We start from the raw sequence: 27777 nt of genomic DNA, 5'->3' as shown, positions 1-27777 counted from the left end.
AAGTTAGCCAAATATCTAAGTTTTAAACGGTCGTGAATGTAAAATACTTGCGTGGTTTCAATTCACAAGGATTTTAAATCCATGCTTCCACAAAAAACGTAATTAATATCTTACAATAATCATAACAAGATGAATTACTATCATAATGCCAAATATTTTATACTGTTTTAGTAGGGATTTATAAGTATCTGCTTATATTTTGTATAGCAATATATTAATATTGTGGAATGTTAGACTTTAAAAAGAGATTAATATTTGATAAATGAAATGTCCGTCCGTCAAAACTTTACATTTGCGTTTGTTGATACTATATTCAAACTATTTTCGGAAAAAAGATCATTAACAGGAATCAGCGACATATATGTCTCTGCAGGAATGTATGTTTATTATAAAATGTCTATTCTTTTTTTTTTTCTTTTATTATTTCAACCTTATAGCATCTAAATATTTGTACTATGGTACGGTTTTGAAAATTGTATTAATTGTGTTGACCAGCTATCCTACACGTCTTGATTCAGTCATATTATACATCACACTGTTGACTGTTCACACGCACACTATCGGTTTGCGTTAACAAAAATTCCGGATAATATGTCAGTGAATCCGGAGTCAAAATGCTTGAGGTAGGTAGTTTGACATCCGAATTCAATATTTCAAAGAAAGGGGCGAAAGATACAAGAGGGACAGTCAAACTCATAGATTGAAAATAAACTGACAACGCCATGGCTAAAAAATAAAAAGACAAACAGACAAATAATAGTACACAAGACACAACATAGAGGTCAGAATACCGTAAGCAATGATGACCGTGTTTTTAGATAACTATATGTGATGAAGCAAATGCATTATTAGATAACTATATGTGATGAAGCAAATGCGTATTCTTATCCAGAGTATCAGTGCGTATGCTTTCTATTTACCATTTCTTGCAAAAAATACCACGTTCATGCATAAATACTAATTTCACTCGCGAATGCAAAGTTTTCTTATATAAATTCAGGACACAGCAGTAAGAGCTTGACATGTAACTTTTAAGCACGGTCATCATTGCTTACGGTATTCTGAATTCTAGCTGTTTCTCTCTTGTTTTCTTTTTTGAGTCACTGTCCTTTTATAAAATTTGACATTTTTGAAATGCCAATAATTTTCTACCTAAGGAATAGATTATTTAACTTCGACCTTTATTTGGCCTTTTTAACTATTTTATTCGAGCGTCACTAGTGATTCTTTGTAGACTTTACTCGCGTCTGGCGTACAACATGTTAATCCTGGTATATTTTTATATCTTTATGTCTTATTATATAAATCGGTTCTTTTGAGAGTATGTTCAGGTATTCATACAACTTCTAAAAATAAGATATTCTTCAACACCAAGTTTCCCTGTAGAATATGTGGATTGATTAAAGTAAAATCAGGAAATCCTTAAAATTTTATGTGTTTTCTGAGACCAGAATAAGTCTCTGTCTAAGAGTTCCGAATAAAGCTGCTGTGTTACTCTCAAGAAAAATATACGAAATCTTCTTATAAGTTGCATGCCACAGGGTTTTACTTCACATGGAAAATGGACTTTAATTTGATTTTGATTTTTGGTGTTTTAATGCCACTTTTAAGCACCGCTTTTGGGCTATTTCGTGGCGGCCAGTTTTTATTGGTGGAGGAAGCCGGAGTGCCCGGAGAAAATCACCGATAGGAAAACTAACAATCCTAGTCAATAAAGATTGGAGTCGAGTACACCCGCAAGAGCGGGGTTCGAACTCACAACCTCAGTGTTGACTGGCTAGTGATTACAGTAGTAACTACTTAGACCACTCGGCCACTGAGGCCCCTAAATGGACTTTAAATTTATCTATACAACATCTATTATGAGTACAGACAACTTCAATAACGAGTTTAGAATATGAAGGCATCCATGCAGGAAACAAAATATAAAGAAATGATAGATAAAATAAATGCATCCAGATTATAAAGCAAACTGAGTGCTTTAATTTATATTGCAATTGGTTTGTGCAATTTGCATTTTATATCCGGTTTGTAGAAACTGGGATGCGCAATAAGATTATGAAAAAATGATGTACAATCCCAAGTAATTAATGAAATTGTCGAGCTTTAAAATGTATACTAGTATTTAAATAGTAACTGTATAAATATATACACTTTTCTATTCACAAATATCCAACACTTGTTGCAAGAATGTACACACTATTACATATTTATAATAAAGGTATTTATCTTCTATTTACAGTCAATTATTTCAATTCAAAAGCAAACAAAAATTCAGCAACAATCTTTTGGTTACCAGTCAGCGTTTTAGGTTCACGTGTTGCTTTTCTTTTTTTAAAGAAAGCAACTTGTTTTTACAGTATATATCTATTTATGTTTTGCTAAAAATAAAACACGCATTCAGAATTTTGAAACATTATTTGTATTCAACATTTTCTGAAATCGCAATAATAAATCTCTCAATTTTGTCAGCTGTTCAACAACCGCTAAATATAAAGTAAATGCCGACACAATTATTTGATTTAACAGTAGTCTTATCGTCTGAAGTTACATTTAAAATCAAAACAAAAATAACAATTTCATTAACATTTATAAAACTAAATCATCATTAAAGAATAAAAGATATCGTGGAATATTTTGTTGGAAATAATAACGATGAAAAGTCTATACTAGTAAATAAATAAATTATATATAAATATACTAAAAAAATAAATGATTTGGAAAATACGTTGAATGTATAAAAAGTCATGAGATTTCCGAATGCAATTAGGTTCTATCCGGGCACTCTGGTTCTAAACCTTGGTTCCATCCGGGTCTTTTGCTTCTGAACCTTGGTTCTATCCGGGTTCTTTGGTTCGAAACCATAGTAACTGGTTCAATAATCGGGTTGTTTGGTTATAGCAACCCAACTTATTGGTTCTATCCGGGTTCTTTTCTAATGTTCCCGTTAGATTTGAGAAGATATCCGCAAGTATCCGAATAAAAAGATAAAGTGGGTCAAAGACGCTTATCTTATTTTATTTCATTATACATTCAGCATCGCCGGAAAATGAAGCTGTAAGGTAAAGATCTTCTCATTTTAATTATTTTGACACTTGAAACTGGACAAAAATATAGAATAGTATATATATTTACATCGACCTAAATATACAGTATATCGAACATCCTTTTCTATCAATAAAGCAGTCGTTCCTTCAGTTTCATTTATTTTTCACTACTCATCCCTTATTTCCGTCAATATATTTCTAGACGTTTCAAAAAAAACAACACCAAATTATGACATGGCGTTCAATTGGCCAACGTTATGTGCATATAGCCACTTGACAACTTGCATATATATTTGATTAAACTTTTTTTTTCAACTTCGACTGAATTTTATTTGATTTGCTTTGCAATGATGTTTAAAATAGTGGAAATTATGTCGGATTTGCTAGAAATACATGTGCAGTATATGTTACAAATCGTTCTGTTCAAAACAGAATGTTAAAAGACATATAATATAGAAAGTGATGAACAATTTAAGTTTGTCAGTTAAACTTAAACTGTGATAAGCTATAAAATGTTACAAAAAATGTATTATGTAGAATAAATTTGTAAAATTTGACACTACTTGTGAAGGGAATGCATATAATCATAGATATAAGAAGATGTTTTATGAGTGCCAATGAGACAACTCTCCATCCAAGTCACAATTTGTAAAAGAAAATCCATAAAAGGTCAAAGTGCGGTCTTCAACACGGAGCCTTGGCTCACACCGAACAGCAAGCTATAAAGGGCCCCAAAAATGACTAGTGTAAAACCATTCAAACGGGAAATCCATCAATTGTGTGTGGGTTGATGCCAGTGCTGGTGTAGGTTAAACCTTGTGTATCACCAGTAGTCAGAACTTCTGTGTTGGTGCCGTAGCGGAGGGGGCATAAAGTGTTACCCTGATCCGTCCGTACGTCCAAACAAATAGTTTCCGTTCTCCTAACTTTAGTTTGCCTCAACCAAATGATATGAAACTTAAACACAATGCTTATAATCACAAAACGGTCTTAACTACGTAAATCCTGCATCTCTATGTGGAAGTTGACTCAGCGGCACATAAACACATTCTACATTTATTTATACACACTTTTTACTTCCTCTGAATTCTACTTCTAATAGAAGTAATTTGCATATTTCTTTTCAGAATCTCAATGCGTTTGGTAGCAGGCAGTCTTTGTTCATAGAGTGTAGCGTAATACAAGCGGATTCTAGTTTATAATTCAAGTTACATGTGACCAGTATAACAAAGTATATCACTAGATTGAGCTCTCTGTCTAAATATATTTTCAAGGTTCTTTGCATTGAGTTCAGTTTATTGTTATGCGTATACCTTCTGTATGGATTTTTAAGATTTAAAAACAGACCATCTATATATACATGTACATGAAATAAACTGTAAGGTAAAATGATTGAAACATTTTGCATTATCTATCACAACTGTCAACACATGGTATTACTGTAGCAATAAATGATTTACATTAATTGTTCACGGAGATTGAAGGATTTAATTTTCTTTTGAACCTAACATTCTTAATAATTGAGAATGAAAATGGGGAATGTGTCAAAGAAACAATAACCCACCAAAAGAGCAGAAAACAGGCGACGGACACCAATTGGTCTTCAACACAGCAAGAAAATCCCGCTCCTGGAGGCGGGCTTCAGCTGGCCCCTAAACAAAATGTGTACTAGTTCAATGAAAATTGACGTCACATCAAACTCCAAAACATATATATGAACTAAGAATTAAAAACATACAAGACTAACAAAGGCCAGAAGCTCCTGACTTGTGACAGACGCAAAAATGCGGCGGGGTTAAACATGTTTTGTGAGATCTAAACTCCCCCGCCTCCCCTATACCTCTAGCCAATGTTGAAAAACAAACACACAGTATTACGCACAGTAAAACTCAGTTTAAAAGAAGTCCGGGTCTGATGTCAGAATAGGTAACAAAAGAAACTAAGCAAAATGACAATGATACATAAATTAACAATGGACTACTAGCAGTTACTGACATGCTAGCTCCGGCCCTCAGTTAAACTGATTGAAAAATTATGTCTTCGTCATATAAAAATCCCGATCATACCATCAAAAAATATGAGAAGAACGTAACACGTCTTTGTATGAAAGACAGCCAAACAAAGGAATGCATAATTAAATACACACAAAATGCTTATACAATTGTCATTCATGTATAGATAATATCTATGTAATAGGACGAAACTCACTAGGCCTAACTGACTTCTAGAATTGAATTGTGTTATTTACAAATTTGCGGTAATGACAACACTGCTCTATTCCTATTCCATGATGTAAAAACTACATGCTCCTGTTTTCATCTGCACTGTCCTTCAAGATTCATCATTATGCAACAAAAACTATAGTCATGGTGTTAAATTTATATGCTTCATATTTCCTTTCTCTCTCTCGTAGAAATCTATAATCATTGAACAATCAATTGAATTTATCAATTAGTTGAAAGTAAAATTATATTTGAAAAACAATCTTTTATATTATTTCAACCAAACCATGGGAGTCTAGGCTGACATGTATGTGAAAAGTTTCTAGAAACAATAGAATTTTAGTTTATGCTCCTACAATGTATAAGTTCACCTTGCCCTAAAATAACCCAGCAGAAATTTTGAGTTTGTAGCCTATCCAAATTCAAGATGAACAACACCACTAGACACAGTTTAACATAAAACTATGAAAAATACATAAACCGTGAAAGCCTTTCCCCATAAGATGTCTCGCATATTTAAACGCAATGTAACTAGCTATAGGATGATCCTACATGATTATTTGCGATTTTGAATGCCACCCTGAAATAAGATATGACTACAACAGTGGAACATAATAAAGCAATACTAGAAACATACAGCTTCTCTAAAACTATATCGCCCAATAAAATCCGAATTGTGCGCCTAGGGTGTTCCTCTACTAATTGTATGTTCTGGTGTGTTCTGATGTGTAACCGAATAGAAACACTGTCACTAGAGAGGAATAGTAGTTCACCTTGGCTGTATTTGACAAAATCTTTCCGAATTATGGGTCCGCAATGCTCTTCAGCTTGGTAATTTATTTAGCATATTACCATTTTGATTTGTGTAATTTCCAGACGAAAAGCGCGTATGACGCGCAAAATTATAAGCATGGTGCATGATAAGTTTTTTGGTTTTTTACAATGCAGTCATTTTTTGAAATCTATACAAATACAAAAAATATGTAGCTTCTCCAACTCTTTAACATTACGATTAACAGCTGCTTAAATTTCCCTGGACAAATAAACATTTAAAGTTGAAAGAGACAGAATCTGTTCTTCACTAACTCTCTTTTTAAATAAAAAAATCATTAAATTATTTATCCTAGACAATATCCACAAACTTGCAGATTTTTAGTATTTTACTTTCTAAATATTAGCATAGTAATATGATGGCCCATTACAGTAAAAATCTGTTTATGGCGCTTTCTTGATGAACCATTCAGATTGGACCTGGTTATTAAAGGAAAAATATCTGATAAACAATGATATAAGTTGAAGATCACCTTAAAATTGTTGACTTTCATAAATCTTGAACACAAATGAAATCAATGAAATAAAAAAATATAAATTTTAACCTGATAATTATGAGCTTTCTCAAAGTTTAGCACTACTTTACTTAAGGAAACATTAAATGTATACTTAATTAACTAAAGCTATAAAATAGATCAATCTTAGTCGTAAGTTTTTTTGTGAAACCGACTCCAGATAAAGATAAATCCAAAATAGCGCTTCGGACACATAAAGGGGCCTCGGTGGCCAAGTGGTCTAAGTAGTTACTACTGTAATCACTAGCCAGTCAACACTGAGGTTGTGAGTTCGAACCCCGCTCGTGCGGGTGCACTCGACTCCAATCTTTATTGACTAGGAGTGTCAGTTTTCCTATCGAAGGTCGGTGGTTTTCTCCGGGCACTCCGGCTTCCTCCGCCAATAAAAACTGACCGCCACGAAATAGCCCAAAAGTGGTGCTTAAAAGTGGCGTTAAAACACCAAAAATCAAAATCAAATCAAATCGGACACATAAAATTTATAATGTGTTATTTTCAATCTGGTTTTATATAAACGAATGAAAATAAATCAATCAACAAATCAACAACAACTAAAATGTTAATAAATAATAAATAAATAAATAAATAAATAAATGATCATCGGATACCAGACTTATGAAGTTTTGATTATCTACGTGAATCCCGCGTTTCGTTTCATAAGAAACATCAGTAGCGCCAATCAAAACCAAAAATTCCGAAAACTTGTGCCAATTACGGCTTCACTTTAAGTTAGCGTTTCGAATATTTATCAATATCTTAAAGATAGTTAATTTATAGAAAACAAACATACCGATGATAATTAGAGTTTTAAAACTATAAATAAATGAATAGATGAAAAAATATAAAAATACAAAAATACACAAACAGATATAAATGAATAAAAAATAGACCCGTATCATAACGTCTACCAATAGAACTATCAGATTCTGATCAAGGGTGAAACTGTTAGAAAATGTCCATTCTGACCATGTGCATGTTGATGATATCTGATATTTTATCTTTGTATTCCATGTTCGAGGCCTTTTTTAACCGAGATTATATTCGTGTGGTAAAGGAAAATAACTGTTTCCCATTTATACCATGTAACACACAATGAATGCGATACCCATATATTTACCATATAAACAGAAACAGACTTATTATTAGAGCTGTTGACTGCCATTGAGATTTTTAAATGTCTATTGCAAATTATGTTTATGTATGAATCTCATTATTTGGAGCTGTTCAAAAGTAACAAATCAATTAAAAAGAATACTTTTCTCAGGTATAACAGGTCTAGGTTAGAACAGCTGTGGTCAGAAAATTTTCTGAAGCAGAAGAAATGTTGAAAGGACTGTTCTATAAAAGTCCTTATGAAACAATTCTTCTGTCAGTTCATGAGACAGTCTCATTAAGATTAGAACTAATCCCAACGTTTCCCCAAAATACTGTCAGAGACAAAACTCCTCCCCTGAGAAATATGTTTAAATATTTTTTTTTCTCAAATTAGAATCTTTCAAATGATATTAACCTAATTGGTAGAATAAAAATTTAAAATAAAATTTTACCTTGGATTTGTTGCCGTTTAAACTATTCTTAAGAAATGAATCGCATTTTCTCAACGAAAAAATATTTAAAACATCCAATTACTAGGTAAATATACATTATCGCCAAAATCCACACTTTCGGTTAAAGCTAATTGTGTAAAATTCCACGAAATGTAATTTTTTACTATGTAAAGGGATTTAGAAAAGTTTCCTTATTTATGTTGAATTTTTCATCAGTATCAATTTAAATGTTTAAAAAGGCTGTAACAGAAACATGAGTGGGCTTACAGCAGGAAAGAAAAAATAGATAACGGAAAGTAGATTAACATCAGTCGTTATATATTCTCTCCTTTTTGAGTAAATATCTATAATTACTTTTATTCGGTAAAATCTATCAAATTTGAAATACTGTAAGAAAGTGTGTAAACATTGAACAAAAGCAGACTTTCAGTCTTACTCCTAAAATTCTCAATATTTAAATGTTTTGGTTATGTTTTAGGCAAAGAACAAAGCTGTAAACAATGAAATTATAAGACCAGAACAAAACCTAAAACGGTTGTCATATATACTGCCATTGTTGCACTAGCCAAACCATAAGTAGGTTTTAAGAGATTTTTTATCGAGCAATGCCAATGTTGTTTTATTTAGGATTTTTTCTGTGTATCAATTGAGTTTTGAAAAACGAAATCTACATATATCTGTTTTTATCATAGGTTCCATATCGGATGTGGCAAAGGGGACTTTTATTTTGCACTTCGCTACATGTGCATCCGTCAGTCAATCACACAAAAGTTTCCTGAATAAATTTTAATATAGCTTATCTCTATTATTTAAGTATTTGGTGTAAACTGTAAATTCAGAAATGTTTGCAATGTCTTATTATTTACTTGTAATCAGAAGTCTTTTTTTGGTATTGTAATATAATTTGCTGCCCTTTAGAATAAGTAATTTTTGTTTCATTCCTTGTCAAAGGAGACAGTTCGCTACATGTGCGTCAGTCGGTCAATCACACCAAAGTTTCCTGCATAATTTTCGGTATAGCTTACATGTATCTCTTTTAATTGAATATTTGGTATATACTGTAAATTCAGAAATGTTTGCAATGTTTTATTATTTATTTGTTATCAGAAGTTTTTTGGTGGTTTTATATAATTTGCTGCCCTTTGGAAAAAGATGTTTTTGTAACATAAAGTATTGTCCCCCATGAAATATTGTCCATAGGTCAAATTCCATATAAAATATTTTCTGCGGACACTACTTCATAATGAAATACTGTCCAAGACAAGATACTAAAGAAAATGCCTGTACCAAGTCAGGACTACGACAGTTGTTATCCATTCGTTTGATGTGTTTGAGCTTTTGATTTTGCCATTTGATTATGGACTTTTCGTTTTTAATTTCCTCGGAGTTCAGTACTTTTGTGATTTACTTTTTATTGAACCGCTTATTTGCTTCATATACTTTGTCTTGATTGGTAATGGGCTTTTCATAAATGACTGTCATTTTCCGATAGTTATAACTGTTCCTATTTTTTCGCCTACCTTTTCCATTTTCAGGGGAAGAAGTTTGCATGTTTGGCAAGATGCGACATTTCAGGAGTCCAATATAGTTCACACTTAAAAGTATTCTTTTTCCTCGGTTGAAGTTTTTCAGCTGTTTAACTATTGTGTTACAGAAAGATGGCATAAATAAGCTTATGTTACCGACCGATAACGTTTCAGACTCCTTACATTTCTTTTCCGTCATTGCCAACAAGTTTTTCACACTCTGGAATGTCCATTTGTGTGATTTGTTAGAGTGATCATTTCAGGATGAGGCTTACAGAATTGACTATCCTTGTTCTTTTTGAGCATACAAGTATGTGCTAGTTTTGATTTCAAGCGTTTGATTTCATATTTTAGTATGATTTAGAACATTGGCTGATTGTGTGGCTGTGTCCTCACTGGACTTAAATCTTTTGATTGAAATGTTTTTATTCACAGTCATTTGGAATCTTTTTACTTGTACAGTTGGAGATAGCATTCGGTTATCAACATTCTTTTTGTTTGTGTTCCCACAAGTAATGATGCTTTAAGGCCAGTTTTATATTTGTGCATGACAAGTGCTTGTTATATCAATGTTTTCAGTATTTTCACTGCAAATTCTGATATGCTATTTAATGTTCATTTCTGAGTCTTTTTACAGCAGATTCCATTGAGTGTATAGCCAAAGGTAATATCTTTGGTTAGCTTGCTTGTTAGCTGAACCGTGAAGTCATTGTTAGGTTAGGTAAACTACCCTACTTTAAGAATAGACTAGTCCGACAGAAAACCAATCGATCTGTCTGTTGGACTATGCTACTTCGAAAGGAGGTTAGTATACTTGACCTAATAATGACTTCACGGTTCAGCTAACAAGCAAGCTAACCAAAGATATTACCTTTGGCTACACACTCAATGGAATCTGCTGTAAAGCCTTTACAATATATTTGCTTCTTTTCTATTTGACCAATTCCTTCTGACGTAATATTTTACAATCATATTGATCTCAACGATAAACTGTAAAAATATAGGACAAATTAATGTCAACACATCTAAGGGCTGGAAAGAATTTAGAAATCAGGCCAAGAAGAGGGTTTTCATAAAGATATGCAAAATAAAACTCACCTCTTCTACACTTAAAACCCAAAATAGGCTCAATAAATACAATCAAAATGAAAACTAAGTCGGGACAATTTTAGATGTTGATTATTTGCTACTTAACGTCCAATAGCAAGTGAAAAGAAGACATTTCAACCTTACCGGTACAACACATTATTCTGACTCTGTGCCTACACGTTTTTGGTCTTACTTTTAAATAATGCATGCTAATCACAGTAGAAACTAATATCAATTCTTTGGTTTCAACTGGTGCGGGATAAAACCAAAGACATTACAGACTCAAGAGGAGCATACTACCATGAGACAACAAATTTCGGAGACCAGTTGAAATGGAACCAAAATTAACAGACAGTTATGAAAACCTATTGATTTAAATGATATCTCTCCATTATTTACACTGCATGAGTACTAATACTGGATCCCAACTTTTTTGTAAGGTGTTTGTTGCTCAACATTTGTTTTACAGTGTTTTATGAGAATGTTTGTCGTTTACTCTTTTTTTGGCGATATGTGTCTTTTAAAAAAAATTCTCCAATAGCATCTTCTTACTGATTTTTATCAACATATTCTTTGGCTATGTCCATCAGTGTCTTTTATTTCTACGTTGGTATATTCTTACTGAATTTATGTACCAGAGACTACTTTTGTAAAGTTACAAAAAAATCTGAAACTATCTGTAAAAGTGATGACCCTTTGTTTTAACATAGACATACAATACAACATTTAACATTGTCAACTAGGTGAAATCTTCTGATGTCACATGATCCTCTAATTTTCATCGGAAATTCCATATTAGGATCTCAATTCTCAAAAATCACAATCTTCTTTAAAAATAACACCTGCAAATTATCCTTTCAAGAAATCATACAGATTACGATGTTTAACAACTTCATAGTTGTACTATAAAAAAAGGAATTATCACCCATATCTGGGACATCATTAATTTTCAACATATTGACTTCAATTTCGGACCTCCGTTGTCCATAGAATCTTATAAGATAATTCTTCAATCCTTCAAACCATATCCAAAATAAATGGAGAATGTGTCCCCATGGACACAGATGATGTCCCCGCTTGCATACAACATTATAAAGGGACATAACTCAAGAACAATAAAAGTGACGATACCCAAATTTGTACTTGATCTGAGTTTTATGGTAATAAGTATTGTGTATAGGTTTCATAATGTTTGGTTGGGGCAAACTAAATTTACAGAACGGAAACTAAAATTTTGCAATTTTTTGATTTATAAAGGGGCAAAACTTGATAATGATTAGCATGACGCCACAAAAATTCAACTTGATCTGTGTTTTGTGCTAAAAAGCATTGTGTATATGTTTCATACTTTTGGTTGAGGCAAACTTAACTTAGAGAACGGAAACTAAAATTTTGTAATTTTTCCATTGATAAAGGGGCATAACTCTAGAACGGTTAGAGTGACCCTACCAAAATTCAAACTTGATCTGTATTTTGTGGTAATAAGCATTGTGTAGAATTTTCATAATATTTAGTTGAGACAAACTTAAGTTAAAGAACGGAAACTAAAAATTTTGCAATTTTTCCATTTATTAAGGGGCATAACTCTAGAACGGTTAAAGTGACGCTACCAAAATTCAAACTGGATCTGTATTTTGTGGTAATAAACATTGTGTATAAGTTTCATAACATTTGGTTGAGGAAAACTCAAGTTAGAGAACGGAAACCAATTTTCGGACGCTACGGCGGGGGCATAAAAATCAAAAATGAGAAGCAATATCTCTGTTTTTGAAAAAGCAGAGGCATGTGGTATCTCAATAGATTATATAGCCATGAAAGAATTGTCATTCTCTTGTATAATATGTCTCTGGCATTAGAAACTTACTTTATGGCATATAGAGACTTATTCTATGGCATATTAAAGGATCAAAACTCCACAAAAGCTCAATAGTGTTTATTCAGTATTTTTATTATTTATGCACCTTGAAATTTTCCTTTACTGATTTGATTATACATTTCTTTTCATAAATTGTTAGAACATTTCAAGAGGACTAGATGCATACTAGATCATTCTATTAGAATATGTATTTTTAATTTTCTAATGACACCAATGTTTTTACTTCTACACTGTGTTCAAAAATAGTGTTGAAAGTCAATTATTTAATTACAGCACATGCTTTGAACTTTTGTCAATCATTCCCATAGTAAGATTGGTCAAGATTCTATTATTTGCAATTCAGTGAAGTTCTATCAATCTTATTTTTGCACTGTTTTTTCTCTCGCAATTTGCAAACTGAATTTTTTTCTTTTTGAATTCACAATTTGTTGGTGTCCTATATAAATTTAAAGCAATGACTTGGACACTTTACAGCTGTACCTGTATTATATTTATCAGTGTCTGTCAGTGGAAATTTTACTTCAGTATATAAATTGGTTGAATGCATTACTCCCACCATGTTCTTATATTTTATGCAGATTTTTTTTCAGTATGTCAATTCTAACCACAAAGACAGCAAAAAATGAAACCGCTAAGATGTGTCCCTGTATAGGGTAATAGTTTAAAAGTTCAGTTTCGGTAAATCCATATTGCAATGGACATCTGGCAATCAATTGTGGACAATCAAACTTGTTCAATCTTACAATGAATGCTTTAAGCTAAAAGTACATCTTCAGCTGATAATTTCAATGGTATTTTTAGGATTGTAGTAAAACTCTGAATTTAGATCATAATCTGTAACAAATAATATTCAAAAGCAAAAAACAATGATTTTATTATTTGACTTGAATATTCTGAATCTGAGTTCTTTAACTGTATAGCAAGCAAACAAAATTTTGCACTTTTAATACAAAATGTGCATTTACATATGCAATCTATATAAAGATAAGTATGGATTTCGTATAAAATGAGATTATAATATATGCTTATAATAAAATGTAATACTTTTAGCACTGGCCGGTATATTTTGATCAAAGCTGAGGTATTTGTTACTACAAATTAATTGCACATCCAATTTTTTTTTATCAGATTTATAACCAATATTGACATTTTGCAGTACCTCTAAACAGTCTGCTAGGGCTTGAGCTTTCATTAGCTTGTAATCCTATGTAAGTATCTGTTGAAAAAGTATATCATGATGTTGTCTAAACTTTGATGTAAAAATTTAAAAGTCCTAGGCCTATACTGGTAATCTTCATTCCTTTGAAGAATGTTCATGATTAGAATTTAACTTTGTGGTAACTTTATTAATTAACCAGTATTTAATCATACAATTTCATGAATCTACTTCACTGCTAAATTTTTTTTCAATCTGAGTATTTTTACACTTTACTGATAATTTAACAGAAAAAATAACAATAATGTCTGACACAGAATAAAGTTGGCAGTCTTTAAGTGGGAACAAAACAAATTTTAAATGTCTTTTAATTGGAAATGCTTGCTCTCATTTTTGTAGAAACGACAACATACATTGTTAAAAACATTCAAAATAGCTAAAATATACTATATGATATAAAAATGGGTTTTATTAAAATAAAATAAGACAAAAAATACAAAAATACAGCACCTAAACTTATAAAATGAAATATAAATGTTTGGATTAAGTCTATATATATCACAATAATACACAATGAAATAAAAATAAAAAGCATAGTAGATTTATTCAACCTGTTGTCATGACAACCTACAAAACATATCAGTATTCATGACAACCTTTAAGGTTACACAAATGTTTTAAAATAAGGAGTATAAATGAAACAATGTATGACATTTGCAATAGAATTAGTCAGCTTAAAAATTGAAACATAAAGTTTTAAAATAAAGTTTGTTTTTTAATTTTTTTATTGAACTGCCTACCAACGCCTTGGTTTATATCAACACTAGTAAATGAATTTAAGTCTTAAATGGTCATTTTGATCTCAATATCCTCTGAAATGTCTGAAACTCAAAAGTTTATGACTTGTTAAAGATCTTAAGTTACTTTTCAGATTTATTCTTATTTTAAATTCAGTACATTTTTTGTACTGACATTTTGTTTACAGTCAATCATGTACTGTTAAGTGCCTACAAAGTTTACTCATGTTACCGTTTAAAATAAAAAGATAGGCAGTTTTAATATAAATGGTATCTATGGTAACAAAATACAGGAAATATACATAAAAATATTGTTTTTAAAAACAGAAAGATAGAATGGCATGAATAATAAAAAGGAAAGTATCTACAAAAAGGCATATCAACACCTATTTTTGACAATATTAATTACTGAAATGCAGTACAATTACAATTAAAATGTCAAAATTCAAACACTTTGACATTCAAATATTTAAAGACACATTTCACAAAATGATTTTGCATATTTAACAAAACAAATGAAACGAACATTCAATACATTAACAGATCTGCATCACTACCATATATGGAATTAAATAAAACTTAGTGGCTTGTACAAGTTGGTTAACTTCATTCCAATTCATAGCTAAGCTGGCTATTAAGTTATTCACTGTTATAATCATATAAATTCATTCATTGTATACAAAATGTGTAATTTTACAATTTGGTTAACTTCATTCCTAAAAATAGTTACTTTTCAGCCTTCCGAAAATTATCAGCTCCTATAACCATTCAGTGAACTTATTCTCTCTTTTAACTACCATTGCTGGATAAAAAATTGTTCTTAAGAAAAATTCTTTTTGAGAAAGTTCTTACTTTTTCATTATAACTATCGCTTATCTAAAAAATCTCATAGCTTTAAAGCTATGGAAAATTGAAGCAATTTTATTCGTAAGGAATTTTCTCCATACATCTTAAAATTCTTTAAAATCATTTGATTGGTTCAACCCTATACCATCCACAAACCAATCAAAACAAGCCATCTAAGTATTCCTAAATATGGTAGACAATTTGTTCACATTAACAAGATCACACATGCACATTAACAAATATTAACAGATTTTCACACTTTTATTAAAAATTATTGTCATTTAACAATTTAGCTAGAACAAGGGCGCACATTGAAACCTCTAACTGCATCTTCTGGAGCGCGTAATGGCCCCTTGTCCATGAAATAAATATCATAAATACAACCACTAAAGGTTTCTTTATATCTATTGGATGTCATAGTCTCTACAGAGGATACTCCTCCTAAAAAAAAAAAGATAAAAAAATCAATTATAACCAAAATCATGCAAGTCTCAACCCATTTTCTTCTAATTTAATTGACGAGGGTCCTATTTAAGAAAATATCAGTTGGTGCAAGATTTAGAAATCCTGTAAATATATTGGAAAATAAAACCCAATACCAGCTGTTTTGCCTCAGGGATAAGGTAAATATATATTTTTTGGCAGGTTTTTATTTTTACAATTTCAATGCATTAACCTTTTAAGGGTGTTAGTTCACACATAAAAAGATAAGACTTGGTAGAGACAGTTCATTCACGTGACATTTTCCTGAATTTAATGTGACTTTCTATACAAGAACACACAATCCCACAGGCTTAAATTTTCACTTTACAGTATATGTACTGATTTGAACACCATTAAAAATTAAATTGCTTTGCCGATGCAGCTGGATACGACCGCAGAGGTCCAACCCTGATCAGTTGGGGCAAAAATGGACACAAATTATTCGCGCTTGATACAGGTCTGAATTTGGATTGTAATTAAATATTTGACACATAATAAGTTTCTGACACAGAATAACTGTAGTCAAAGAACTTATAATTGGTTATATTTTTTGAATTTATATTCAAATTTTTTGCTTTTGTGCAATACACTATGCTGTTGCGAATTATACCCCTCCCCCCAAAAAAAAAAATAAAAAAATTTTAGCCCCCTTTTTTTTTGATTTTGTGCAATACACTATGCTGTTGCCAAATGACCCCCCCCCCCCCCCCCCCCCCCCCCGCCTCCCCTCCCCCCGAGAAAAAAAAAAATATTTTAATTTCTGAAATCTGAAATGAGAAAAAAAAATGCTCCCCCCCACAATTTCTTTTTTACCCCCCCCCCCCCAATTTTTTTTCGCCTCCCCCCTCCCCCTTTTTCAAAAAAAAAATTCTTTCCCTCAAGATATGGTCATTATCTCAATTCAAATTTCAAATGGAGTTTGCAACCATAATAACCCATTTAAATACATCATAAAAGTCTTAAAATAGAAAATGACATACATAATCATGTCTAAAATTAATATTCCTTAATCAGCATTTTTAATAGTAACTTCTAAAAATAAATTGACAGCTAATCACCTCAAGACAATACAACATTTCTTTATACAAAATTTAAAAGCAGTGTAATGGTGGTAATCCAAACACAAAACATTGTAATTAAAAGTAATTGTCCATTAACAAGGAAACCCTTGTTTTTCCCTCTTTTTTGTCCCTAATTCCTAAACGGTTTGAGCCATTACCCCCCAAAGCCAATCCTAACCATCCCTTTGTGGTATGGAAACTTGTGGTATAATTTCAGAGAGATCCATACACCGTTCCACAAGTTATGGTCTGGAAACTAGAATAAACTGCTTCGCTGAGCGCAGCTAGATACGCCCGCAGAGGTCCGACCCTGAACAGTTGGGGCAGAAATGGACACAATATTCAAGCTTGATTCAGGTCTGAATTTGGATTGTAATTAAATATTTGACATATTATAGGTTTCTGAATAAATGTATTCAAAGAAGTTAAATTGGTTATATGAATTGAATTTATATTCAATTAAAAATTTCTTGCTGTTGTGCAACACTTAGTAAATCTGTTGTCAAGACTATAAACAAATAAAGTTCAATTAATTCTCAATGCCATATTAGAAATTTATGAAAATAAAAAGGGAGCGTACATCAATAGATATAAACAATTCACCAAAGTTTCATAAGAATTGGTGACAGCATTTTTGAGTTATTGTCTGAAAACTGGAAAATCACCCTTTTTTTAATGAATAAAACCCCATAACTCAGAAATGTTAAATGTAAAATTTATAAAATTCTAAAGAGAGTTTACATCAATACATACAAACAATTCACCAAAGTTTCATAAGAATTGCTGAAAGCATTTTTGAGTTTTTGTCCGAAAACTGAAAAATCCCCCCTTTTTTTATGGATAAAACCCTGTAACTCGGAAACGTAAAATCTAAAATTTATAAAAATCAGAAGCGAGCTCATGTCAATAGATATAAACAATTCACCACAATTTCTTGCAAGTTGGTGAAAGCATTCTTGACTTATTGTCCGAAAACTGGAAAATCCCCCTTTTTTTAATGAATAAAACCCCATAACTCGGAAACGTAAAATCTAAATTTTATAAAAAACGAAAGGGAGCTCACGTCAATAGATATAAACAATTCATCAAAGTTTTATGCAAATTGGTTAAAGCATTCTTGAGTTAATGTCCGACATGTTGACGACGGACAGACGGACGGACAGACGGACAGACGGACGGACGGACAGACGGACAACGGTATACCATAATACGTCCCGTAAACGGGCGTATAAAAATGCTTATTTGGGGCCCTTTTTAGCCCCTAATTCCTAAACTGTTAGGACTATAACCCCCAAAATCAATCCAAACCTTCCTTTTGTGGTTATAAACCTTGTGTTTAAATTTCATAGATTTCTATTTACTTATACTAAAGTTATTGTCCGGAAACCAAATGTCTTCGGACGACGCTGACAATGACGACGACGTGATACCAATATACGACCGAAAAATTTTTTTGCGGTTGTATAAAAACAGTTATAAGTATCATTCATAATTAACGGACCGAATGAAAGAATATAAAGTCCACAATTATATAATTTTCATGTCAGTTATCATGGTTATAGATTTTTAAACAAAGAAGTATTTGAAACTTTAAAAATTTGAAATCAGGATTTAAAAAAAAAAAAAATAGTTCAATGATTTTTTGGTGTTTCATAAAGCAAAGTATGAACTTTTCTAAATTAATAAAACTGAGGTCAGGATTTTTATCCACATATCAAAATAATTTTCAAAAAGATTTTCTACAGTTTTCTTCAGTACTGAACAAGACAGAAAAGTACAAGATAGTGAACTATTTTCCTTGTTGTTCTACCTTTAGAAGAACCCTATATGTATCTATGATGCTAAATTATTCCTTTATGGTACCCATCGCACAGTAAACATACCTATATAAAGATTACTGTCTGCATTAAGCATCTGAAGTATTCCTTGTGAGGTACCCTCAACTACAGTTTCTTGTTTGTTGTCAATCTTCAGTGTACCCTGACGTCCCAACCTGTCAAAAATATACATATTTAGTATTAAACAAATGAAGAATGTGTTCATGGGACACAGATGCCCCCACTTGTAAATAAACAGCAAATTCAGCAATTTTTCCACTTAAAATGAAACATAACTCGAGAACAGTGAAAGTGATGCCACCCAAATACAAACTTCATCTGTGTTTGTTAGTAATAAGAATTGTGTATATGCTTTATAACATTTGGTTGAGGCAAACTTAAGTAAGAGAACAGAAACAGAGGGGAAAGGGGGGGGGAGGGGGGGAGGGAGGGGGATGATTGAAAGCAAAGGCTGGAAAGCAATTTTATATCAAATTTTTATTCATTATTTCTAAAAAACCTTTTCCACGCACCTGATGGCAAATAACAAATGTAAGATTCCTATATAAGAAATAACTCTCAAAACTTGACATGTCAGTATAGACATGAAAGAGATAAATATTTAAAAATTCCCAGTAAGTATGTTGTAAAATTGCACCTGAACATTTATTAACTTTGAAAAAGCTTAAAATCTGAATAACACCTCCATAAATGAGCTTATTCAGGGGCTCAGGTTCATTCTCTTTCTGATGATAGAGCTTTTAATGCCATTCAAATGCTTGTGAAGACAATGGGAGAAAAAATGTATATTGTGTTGTGAACTTCAGAAAAAAAAGAAGAATGGAGTATGTGTCCATGGGACACAGATGATGCCCCAACTAGCATATAAATTTATAAAGGGACATAACTCAAAAACAGTAAAACTGACTCCACCCAAATTCGAACTTGATCTGAATTTTGAGTTGATAAGCATTGTGTATAAGCTTCATAACATTTGCTTGAGGCATACCAAAGTTAGAAAAACTGTAGAATTTCAAGAGGTACGGACAGACAGACATACAGACGGACAAGGGTAACATGTTATGCCCCCTCTGCTGCGGCAGGGGTATACAAATACAAGGGGGCAAATGTTTTTTTCTGAGTGGTATCAAAAGTACAGATTGGCTCATAATACATCTGAGAGGTACCCATTTTTTGTTTCTGAGGGGTATTTTCTTGTCTAAATATATAAAAATGAGGGGTTGAAGGCACAATTTGGCATCTGAGGGGTTTTAAGCCAAGCATCTGAGGGATTAAAATTTGCCTGAAAATTGTCTTAAGGGGGTTTTCGACAAGGTAACTATACACACCCACCCCTCCCTGTTCAGAGATTAAATGATATAGCCCAATGCTATAATATCTGTCTCTCATGAAGCAAATATTTGATAGGAACCAATACTGTAGTATATCTTTCAGTGTAAAATCATAATTCTAATTTTCATGCTATTTTCACATTTCTTGATCGGTGTGAGAAAAATATTCCTGATCTCTAGAGAAAACTTTGTTCTCGGCAAATGATTGGTCAAAATTTAATTATCACGTCAAAGTTTCTTGGTTTCTTCTGAATTTCCTATTGTGACGTCATAAAAAAAGAAGACCATGCCTGATGATGTCACATAAAAAGAACACAATTTTCTGCAAATCTTTGAAAAGGAAGGATAACTTTGTTTAGATATCGAATGAAAATCATTAGAGAAACAGATTCCACCACTATAACTCTTGTATTAAGATATTTCTCCACTCTCAACAGTAAAATTTTAATTATTTGAAAAGCTCGGCTAGCCTCACGCTTTAAATATTAAAATTTAACTGTCTTGAGTGGAGAGATATCATAACACACTTGATGCAGTTGTGGAATCTATATTTCTCTCATTTGATACTAATATGATTAAGGGACTTTATGAGACAGACTTTGATTGAAATTTGTTCTAAATCCTTATCACATTTAAAATATTCCTTACCTTGTAACTTCAATGGTATGGCCATAGCCATCATTTACTTTCTGTAATGACCTTATTACAGCTGGTCCACTTCCAAGGTCGTAACTGAAATGCAAATAACAGATTCAAACAAAGTTACAATAAGAATAGACCAAAGAACTTCTAAAAAAATTTCATATGCCTCAATGAAAATGAAAATTTTAAAAGATTTGTTTTGTGAAATGATTCTACTTAAGAAGAGAATATCTACAAATTTATTCTTCTGGGTTATTTCTACCAAGACCTTATTTTTATGCCAAATGACCCAATAACCAAAGCAAAAACAAACTTTAATTGCTTATATCCATGCCATTTGAACCCTGGTGGATAGTTGTCTCATTAGCAATCATACCACATCTCCTTATTTCAATATAAAGCCAAATATAAGAAGTATATTTTAAATAAAAAATTAAATGAAAGGTTGAGGAGAATTACTTATATTAAATCATGGATTTTTTTCCTTGTTGAAGCCACATTACACTGCAGGCATTTTCAGGGTTTCCAAAATTACGGACAATTGAATGACACTTCGTACCCCGAAAATTTAACCACAAATGTGAAATTGTCTTTCCCTCAAAACGAGCGATCATAATCATCCAAGTTAATTATACGATGAGCAGAATAGAAAAAAAAATATGATGGTCTACCTGAAATAAATTGGGCATTTGACAAAAATGAAATGAATCCTGACTTGAAAAACTACAAAGCTTTGGTACATTACCTGTATTCTATAAATCCATCTTTTAGACCAACTGATAAATAGTCCTTTGACCGACTAATTCCCCCTGCAGTAGCCTGGCCCTGGTAGAATATAAGACCATTAGGTTCTGTGGTCCTGATAGTCACTTTGACAATTTGCTTGTCTTCTGTCTGGACCAAGAAAGACTTGTCAAACTCCAAGAAACCATCACCTGTAACACTGATCTTTTCTCCTAGTGGGGTTGCTGTTCAGATAATAAAAATTAGAAATTTTAAAATATTTAAGGGAGTACCCAACACTTTGACTAAAATAGATTTGTTTATATCCACATCATTTGAACTTTGGTGGATAGTTGTCTCATTGGCAATCATACCACATCATCTTATTTTTATATGGATTGTTTAATTTTCATGAAATTTTGACAAAATATTTACTTTGACCTGTTGATTAAAATATAAAAATTTCAAGAAATAATTTCGTTGAATACATAGCAGTTTGACCAACACTAATTTTGATCATTAAGAAGCTTGATTTCTCTTTTCTTATAGTATGTGATTAAAATGTTCAGTTGATTTTCAGAGTTAACTCCCCTAGGTGTTCTGTACATTTAAACATTAAACATTTATACATGATCTTAAGATAACTAATAAACAGCTGCGCCATGAGCGCATGATACGCCCGTCGTCTTGTATGTGAATTTTTATGCAATAATCATAAATAGTTTCTGACATACGGCGCGACATGTAAAAACTCAATATCTCTAAAATAAAATTTTGAATTAAAACCAAAAAGTATACAGATCTTTAGGTTAGTATAACTAAGAAGTGTGTAAAATTATAAGCAATAATCATAATTCGTTTTTGAGATAAGGCGCGACAAGTGAAAACCCCCCTTTTTAAAAAAAAATCAATATCTCTAAAATAAAATTTTGAATCAAAACCAAAAAGTATACAGATCTTTATATTAATATAACTAAGAAGTGTGTAAAATTTTAAGCAATAATCATAAATAGTTTTTGAGATACGGCGTGACATGTGAAAAACCCCTCCCCCTTTTTTTACAAAATACTCAATAACTCAAAAATAAAATTTTGAATCATCATCAAAAAGTATACAGATCTTAAGATTAATATAAGTTAGAAGTGTGTAAAGTTTTAAGCAATAATCATTAATTGTTTTTGAGATACGGCGTGACATGTGAAAAAAAACACACACCTGTTTTAGTTACTAAGTCCCGTAACTCAAAAAGTTTTAATCTTATTTTCACCAAAAAGTATACAGATCGTTTGACCATCATAAGAAACAACTATATAAGTTTCATGAAATTTGGATAAGTCGTTCTCAAGTTACGGTGTGACATGTTTACGCCGGACAGACAGACGGACAGACAACATTTGTATACCATAATACGTCCCGTCAAAATTTTGACGGGCGAATAAAAACTGTTATTTGGTAAATTGGTTTTGTAAAATTTGGAGTATTAATAAAAAAATTACTTAAAATAGAAATTTTTAACAGAATCTCAAATTCTAAATAATGGCAAAAAATTTTATTGACAAAAATTCAAAAACAAGAAGAGCGAACATCCTTAACAAATGTTTTTTTTTTTTTTAAAGTACAACTTGTGTTATTGTTTGCCTTATTTCCAGTGGTAAATATTATACTTTAATTATTTTTATGCATAGTCAGGTTTTATCCCATAATAATAAAAACAAGAATACCCCCTTTTTCATGCTTAGTTTACTCCCACTACTAATTAAAATTATTGCTATTTGATGTATTTTTCCTTCGATCTTTTTTTGTAATGATTTTTCATATCATTCTTCTCCCTTGAGATAGAAAACTATCGCTAGTATCTAAGGCTGATAGCAACAGCATATTGTTTCTCAGTCAATAGAAAGAGAACTTCATTATATGAATTCCCGATTCAGAATTTTTTTTTAAGTGAATTCGATATATTGAAACTTCAAAGTATGAGCAAACAGAAAGTATTTATCTTACAGATCAGAATAAAGAGCTGCGCCATGAGTGTTTTCAACAAATAAAGTTCCATAATTTATAGATATAAACCAGTCACTAAAATTTCATGAAAACTGCTCAAAGCATTTTTGAGTTATTGTCCGAAAACTAGAAAATCCTCCATGTTTTATGAATAAATCCCCATAACTCAGAAATTGAAAATCTAAAATTCACAAAAATCGAAAAAGGGAGCTTGCATAAATAGATATAAACAATTCACCAAAATTTCATGAAAATTGGTATAAGCGTTTTTTGAGTAATTGTCCAACATGTTGACGACGGACATGTGGTTTACCATAATATGTCCTGTAAACAGATGTATAAAAATGATCTGATTAAAATACATTTTTGCTTACAAGGATCTGAAAATGTTCCATTTTACTTTCTGTTCTGGTAAATATAACATCAACCAAACAAATGTTAGCCTTCAAATTTTTGAAGGTGTGTATTAATCCAACAAAACCAAAGGATCCCGAAAGTAAAGCAAAGCTTGGACACAGTATTTGTAAATTAATCAGATTGGTTATCAAAGAATAACAGTGCTGTATTGGAATATTTGTCACAGGAGCAGAGCCAGCAAAATGGATATTTGCGACTGTCAAATCTCACATTGATGGTGGCAACTCTTTAAATACAATACTGTTATTCCTAGTATGCTTATGCAATACTCTTAAAATTTTCAAAATTAAACATTTCAAATATCCGGTAAACTTTGACTATGATTGCTCAATGTTGTTGCCAATGACTACGACAGTCAACCGTTGAATTGATGGCAGACGTCATTCAATCAAAATTGCCATTACATGCCAAACATACTTCCTTCACAATGAACACCAATATAACAAATGGATGGAAGGACAGATGGACAAAGTGAATGTAATAAAGGTATAAAGTACTTACTTCCTTCACAATGAACACCAATATAACAAATGGATGGAAGGACAGATGGACAAAGTGAATGTAATAAAGGTATAAAGTACTTACTTCCTTCACAATGAACACCAATATAACAAATGGATGGAAGGACAGATGGACAAAGTGAATGTAATAAAGGTATAAAGTACTTACTTCCTTCACAATGAACACCAATATAACAAAAGGATGGAAGGAACAGATGGACAAAGTGAATGTAATAAAGGTATAAAGTACTTACTTCCTTCACAATGAACACCAATATAACAAAAGGATGGAAGGACAGATGGACAAAGTGAATGTAATAAAGGTATAAAGTACTTACTTCCTTCACAATGAACACCAATATAACAAAAGGATGGAAGGACAGATGGACAAAGTGAATGTAATAAAGGTTTAAAGTACTTACTTCCTTCACAATGAACACCGATATAACCAAGTGGACAATCACATCTGTAGCCGTCAGCAGTTATACTACATGGAGCATTATTTTGACATGGCTGCTTGGTGATGCATACATTTATCTGGGTCTCACAATTCTTTCCTGGAAAAAAACATTAAGTTTGTATTCTGTTATTTTCTTAAAAGAGAGGCAAAAGATACCAAAGGGACATTTAAATTCATTTGTTGAAGAAAAATAAAAAACGAATAATGACATGGCAAAAAACGAAAACAGTTCAAAAGACAAACAACAGTATATAAAAAAAACCATAGAAACACAAAGACTGAGCAACATGAACCCCACAAAAAACCAGGAGTGATATAAGTCACATTGCAGTTGAAGGTACTTACGAAAAAGGACATTAAACATATCAATTCTCCTTTTTTTGGATGTGAGTAACGATATTTCTCCACTTATGAATTTTGATGTTTAGTCTTTCAACATCCTAGCTAAAAGAATGAAAATTTATTTCTACAATACAGCTTTTTCAAATTATCAAAGTTTTCAGGTTACCAATAACAAAATGTATAAACTTTCCACTGACAGACATGTAAAAGCTATATACATGTTCCTTAAATGACTGTGTAGACTGGGGTATAATAATGAATTAATAAGGCCATCCTTAAAAAATTCTTTGTTTGATGTTGCCTACCCATGCCTTGTATGGTTGGGTAGGTAGGTAGGGATTTTATTTTATTTTTCAGACAACAACATAAGTTACATGTTTTAAACAAGAAAACAACATTAGAACAGGAAGAAATCTCTAAAAAAAAATGCAAACGATTTGTCATAAATTTTTTTTGGGTAGGCTGCTTTTTAGTTGGGTAGGTAGGCAACATCACACCATTTAAATTTTATTTTTGGCCCAACCAATCATAAGTTAATTGAAATTGCTGGTTTATAATTGGTTGACTGATATGACATGTCTGTGTCTCAACTCATTAAATAAACTCATCATAGATACCAGGCTTAAAAAAATTTACACCAGACATGCGTTTCATCTTCAAAAGACCCATCAGTAATGCTCGAATCGAAAAGTTATAAAGGCCAAATAAAGTACGAAGTTGAAGAGCATTAATGACATGTTTTTGCAACATTGTGACATGTTGATTCAATGTTCAATTGACAGGGGATGCATGCACAGCAGGAAACAATTTAATTACCCTGTGAATGCACCCAGTTTCGTTCCTTTTAGAGGTCAAGCAATGCCCTCTGTTTACATTTTTTGTTTGTTCATCTAGATTAAGTTCTTTTAAAATAGATTTATGAGATTTGAACGTTGATTAACTACTGTTGCCTTGAAGAAGGAGGTTCACAAAGGGTCATTGTTGGCCCTAAAATTCTATGAAATTTAAATTCAGTAATATAATAGTAAACACTTGATGATAAGATATGTAAAAATATCTGACAAATACAAACTCATAAAGCTCTGACACATTATAAGACTTATGATGTCATTATGACTTCATGGAGAATTTTTTCTATTAAATTCAAAGTTAAGAAGTGCTTTAAAAAAAAGGGGAAAGGGGTTGGGGGGGTAAATGTTTTTTCTCAAAAAAACAAAAAAAATTGATTCCCAACCTTGAAGAAATAAATATTTTGAAACAGTATTTACTGTAAGGCTTCAAATCTTTGTATTCAATTAAAAAACGAAATTGCCAAAATAGCCTCATTTTGAGATCAAAACCATAATGTATTATGAGGCAGCAGTTCTTCTCAAAAAGATTTTTGGCTACAAAATGTCTAATACATTTATAATGAGAAGTTATATTTTGGATAAAGCTGTAGCCAATAAAACATTTAATTTTGCCAAAGCTATGTGAAAAAATAAAAACTTCACACAAGAACAAAATCTTGAAATTCCTGACCTGTGAATTTTGTAGGACAAACGCATCTATACTCCAAAGATGAAAGTCTTTCACAAGTTCCACCGTTCAAACATGGTCGACGATTACAGATGTTTCTCTCACCACAATCATGTACATTATATGTCTCCACAGCTGAACCAATCAAATCTACTTGTTTGGAATTAATTTTAACCTGTCAAAATGAGAAAAAAAAATAAAGTAAAAATCTGTAATAAGATGTAATAAGATTTCTTGAAACACATGAACACTGTTCAAATTAATCTCAGAAATTTGTACTTTTTAGACTGTTAATATTTTGATAATTCACACATTTTTAACTTCTTATTGGTCAACATTAAATTTCAATGTCATCGCTGTCCCATCTTATGGAACCAGATTACATTTCTAAACTCTGTTAAAAAAACCCTTGTATATCCAAAAACATCTAATACAATTTCTACTAAACAACTCACCTCTGATCAGATGATAACTCACCTCATCAACTCATTATCCCTGATCACATGACAATTGGCCTCGTGAACTCCTTACCTCTGATCATATGACAACTCACAATATGAACTCCTTAACCCTGATCCCATGACAACTCACCTCATGAATTCCTTACCTCTGATCACATGACCACTCACCACATAATCTCTTTAACCATGTTCACATGACAACTCACAACATGAACTCCTTACCTCTGATCACATGGCCACTCACCACATAATCTCCTAAACCATGTTCATATGACAACTCACAACATGAACTCCTTACCTCTGATCACATGGCCACTCACCACATAATCTCCTAAACCATGTTCACATTACAACTCACAACATGAAATCCTGAAACCTGATCACATGACAACTCACAACATTAAATTCTGAAACCTGATCACATGACAACTGACAACATGAAATCCTGAAACCTGATCACATGACAACCCACCTAATAAACTACTTAACCCAGATCACATGACAACTCACAATATGAACTCCTGAACCATGATCACATGACAACTCAC

At 31.9% G+C, this 27777-nt stretch overlaps 1 protein-coding gene across 1 annotated transcript in view; it reads right to left on the bottom strand.

Annotated features, from left to right (window-relative positions):
- Positions 1-12695: 12695 nt before the first annotated feature.
- LOC127720330 (basement membrane-specific heparan sulfate proteoglycan core protein-like) overlaps positions 12696-27777 on the bottom strand; it is a 202921-nt gene continuing 187839 nt past the window's right edge. The window contains exons 84-89 of the mRNA XM_052226900.1: positions 26772-26943; positions 24871-25005; positions 21553-21775; positions 20814-20897; positions 18880-18989; positions 12696-15893 (exon numbers count right to left, since the gene is read on the bottom strand). Of these exons, the coding sequence (XP_052082860.1) occupies positions 15742-15893; positions 18880-18989; positions 20814-20897; positions 21553-21775; positions 24871-25005; positions 26772-26943 (876 nt within the window). The 3' untranslated portion in view covers positions 12696-15741. The remainder of the gene's footprint in view (positions 15894-18879; positions 18990-20813; positions 20898-21552; positions 21776-24870; positions 25006-26771; positions 26944-27777) is intronic.

Source organism: Mytilus californianus, unplaced genomic scaffold, assembly GCF_021869535.1.
Source record: "Mytilus californianus isolate M0D057914Y unplaced genomic scaffold, xbMytCali1.0.p SCAF_11, whole genome shotgun sequence".
NCBI classification, from domain to species: domain Eukaryota; kingdom Metazoa; phylum Mollusca; class Bivalvia; order Mytilida; family Mytilidae; genus Mytilus; species Mytilus californianus.
The sequence above is the reverse complement of the archived record's forward strand: the minus strand, read 5'-3'. Positions and strand labels throughout refer to the sequence as shown.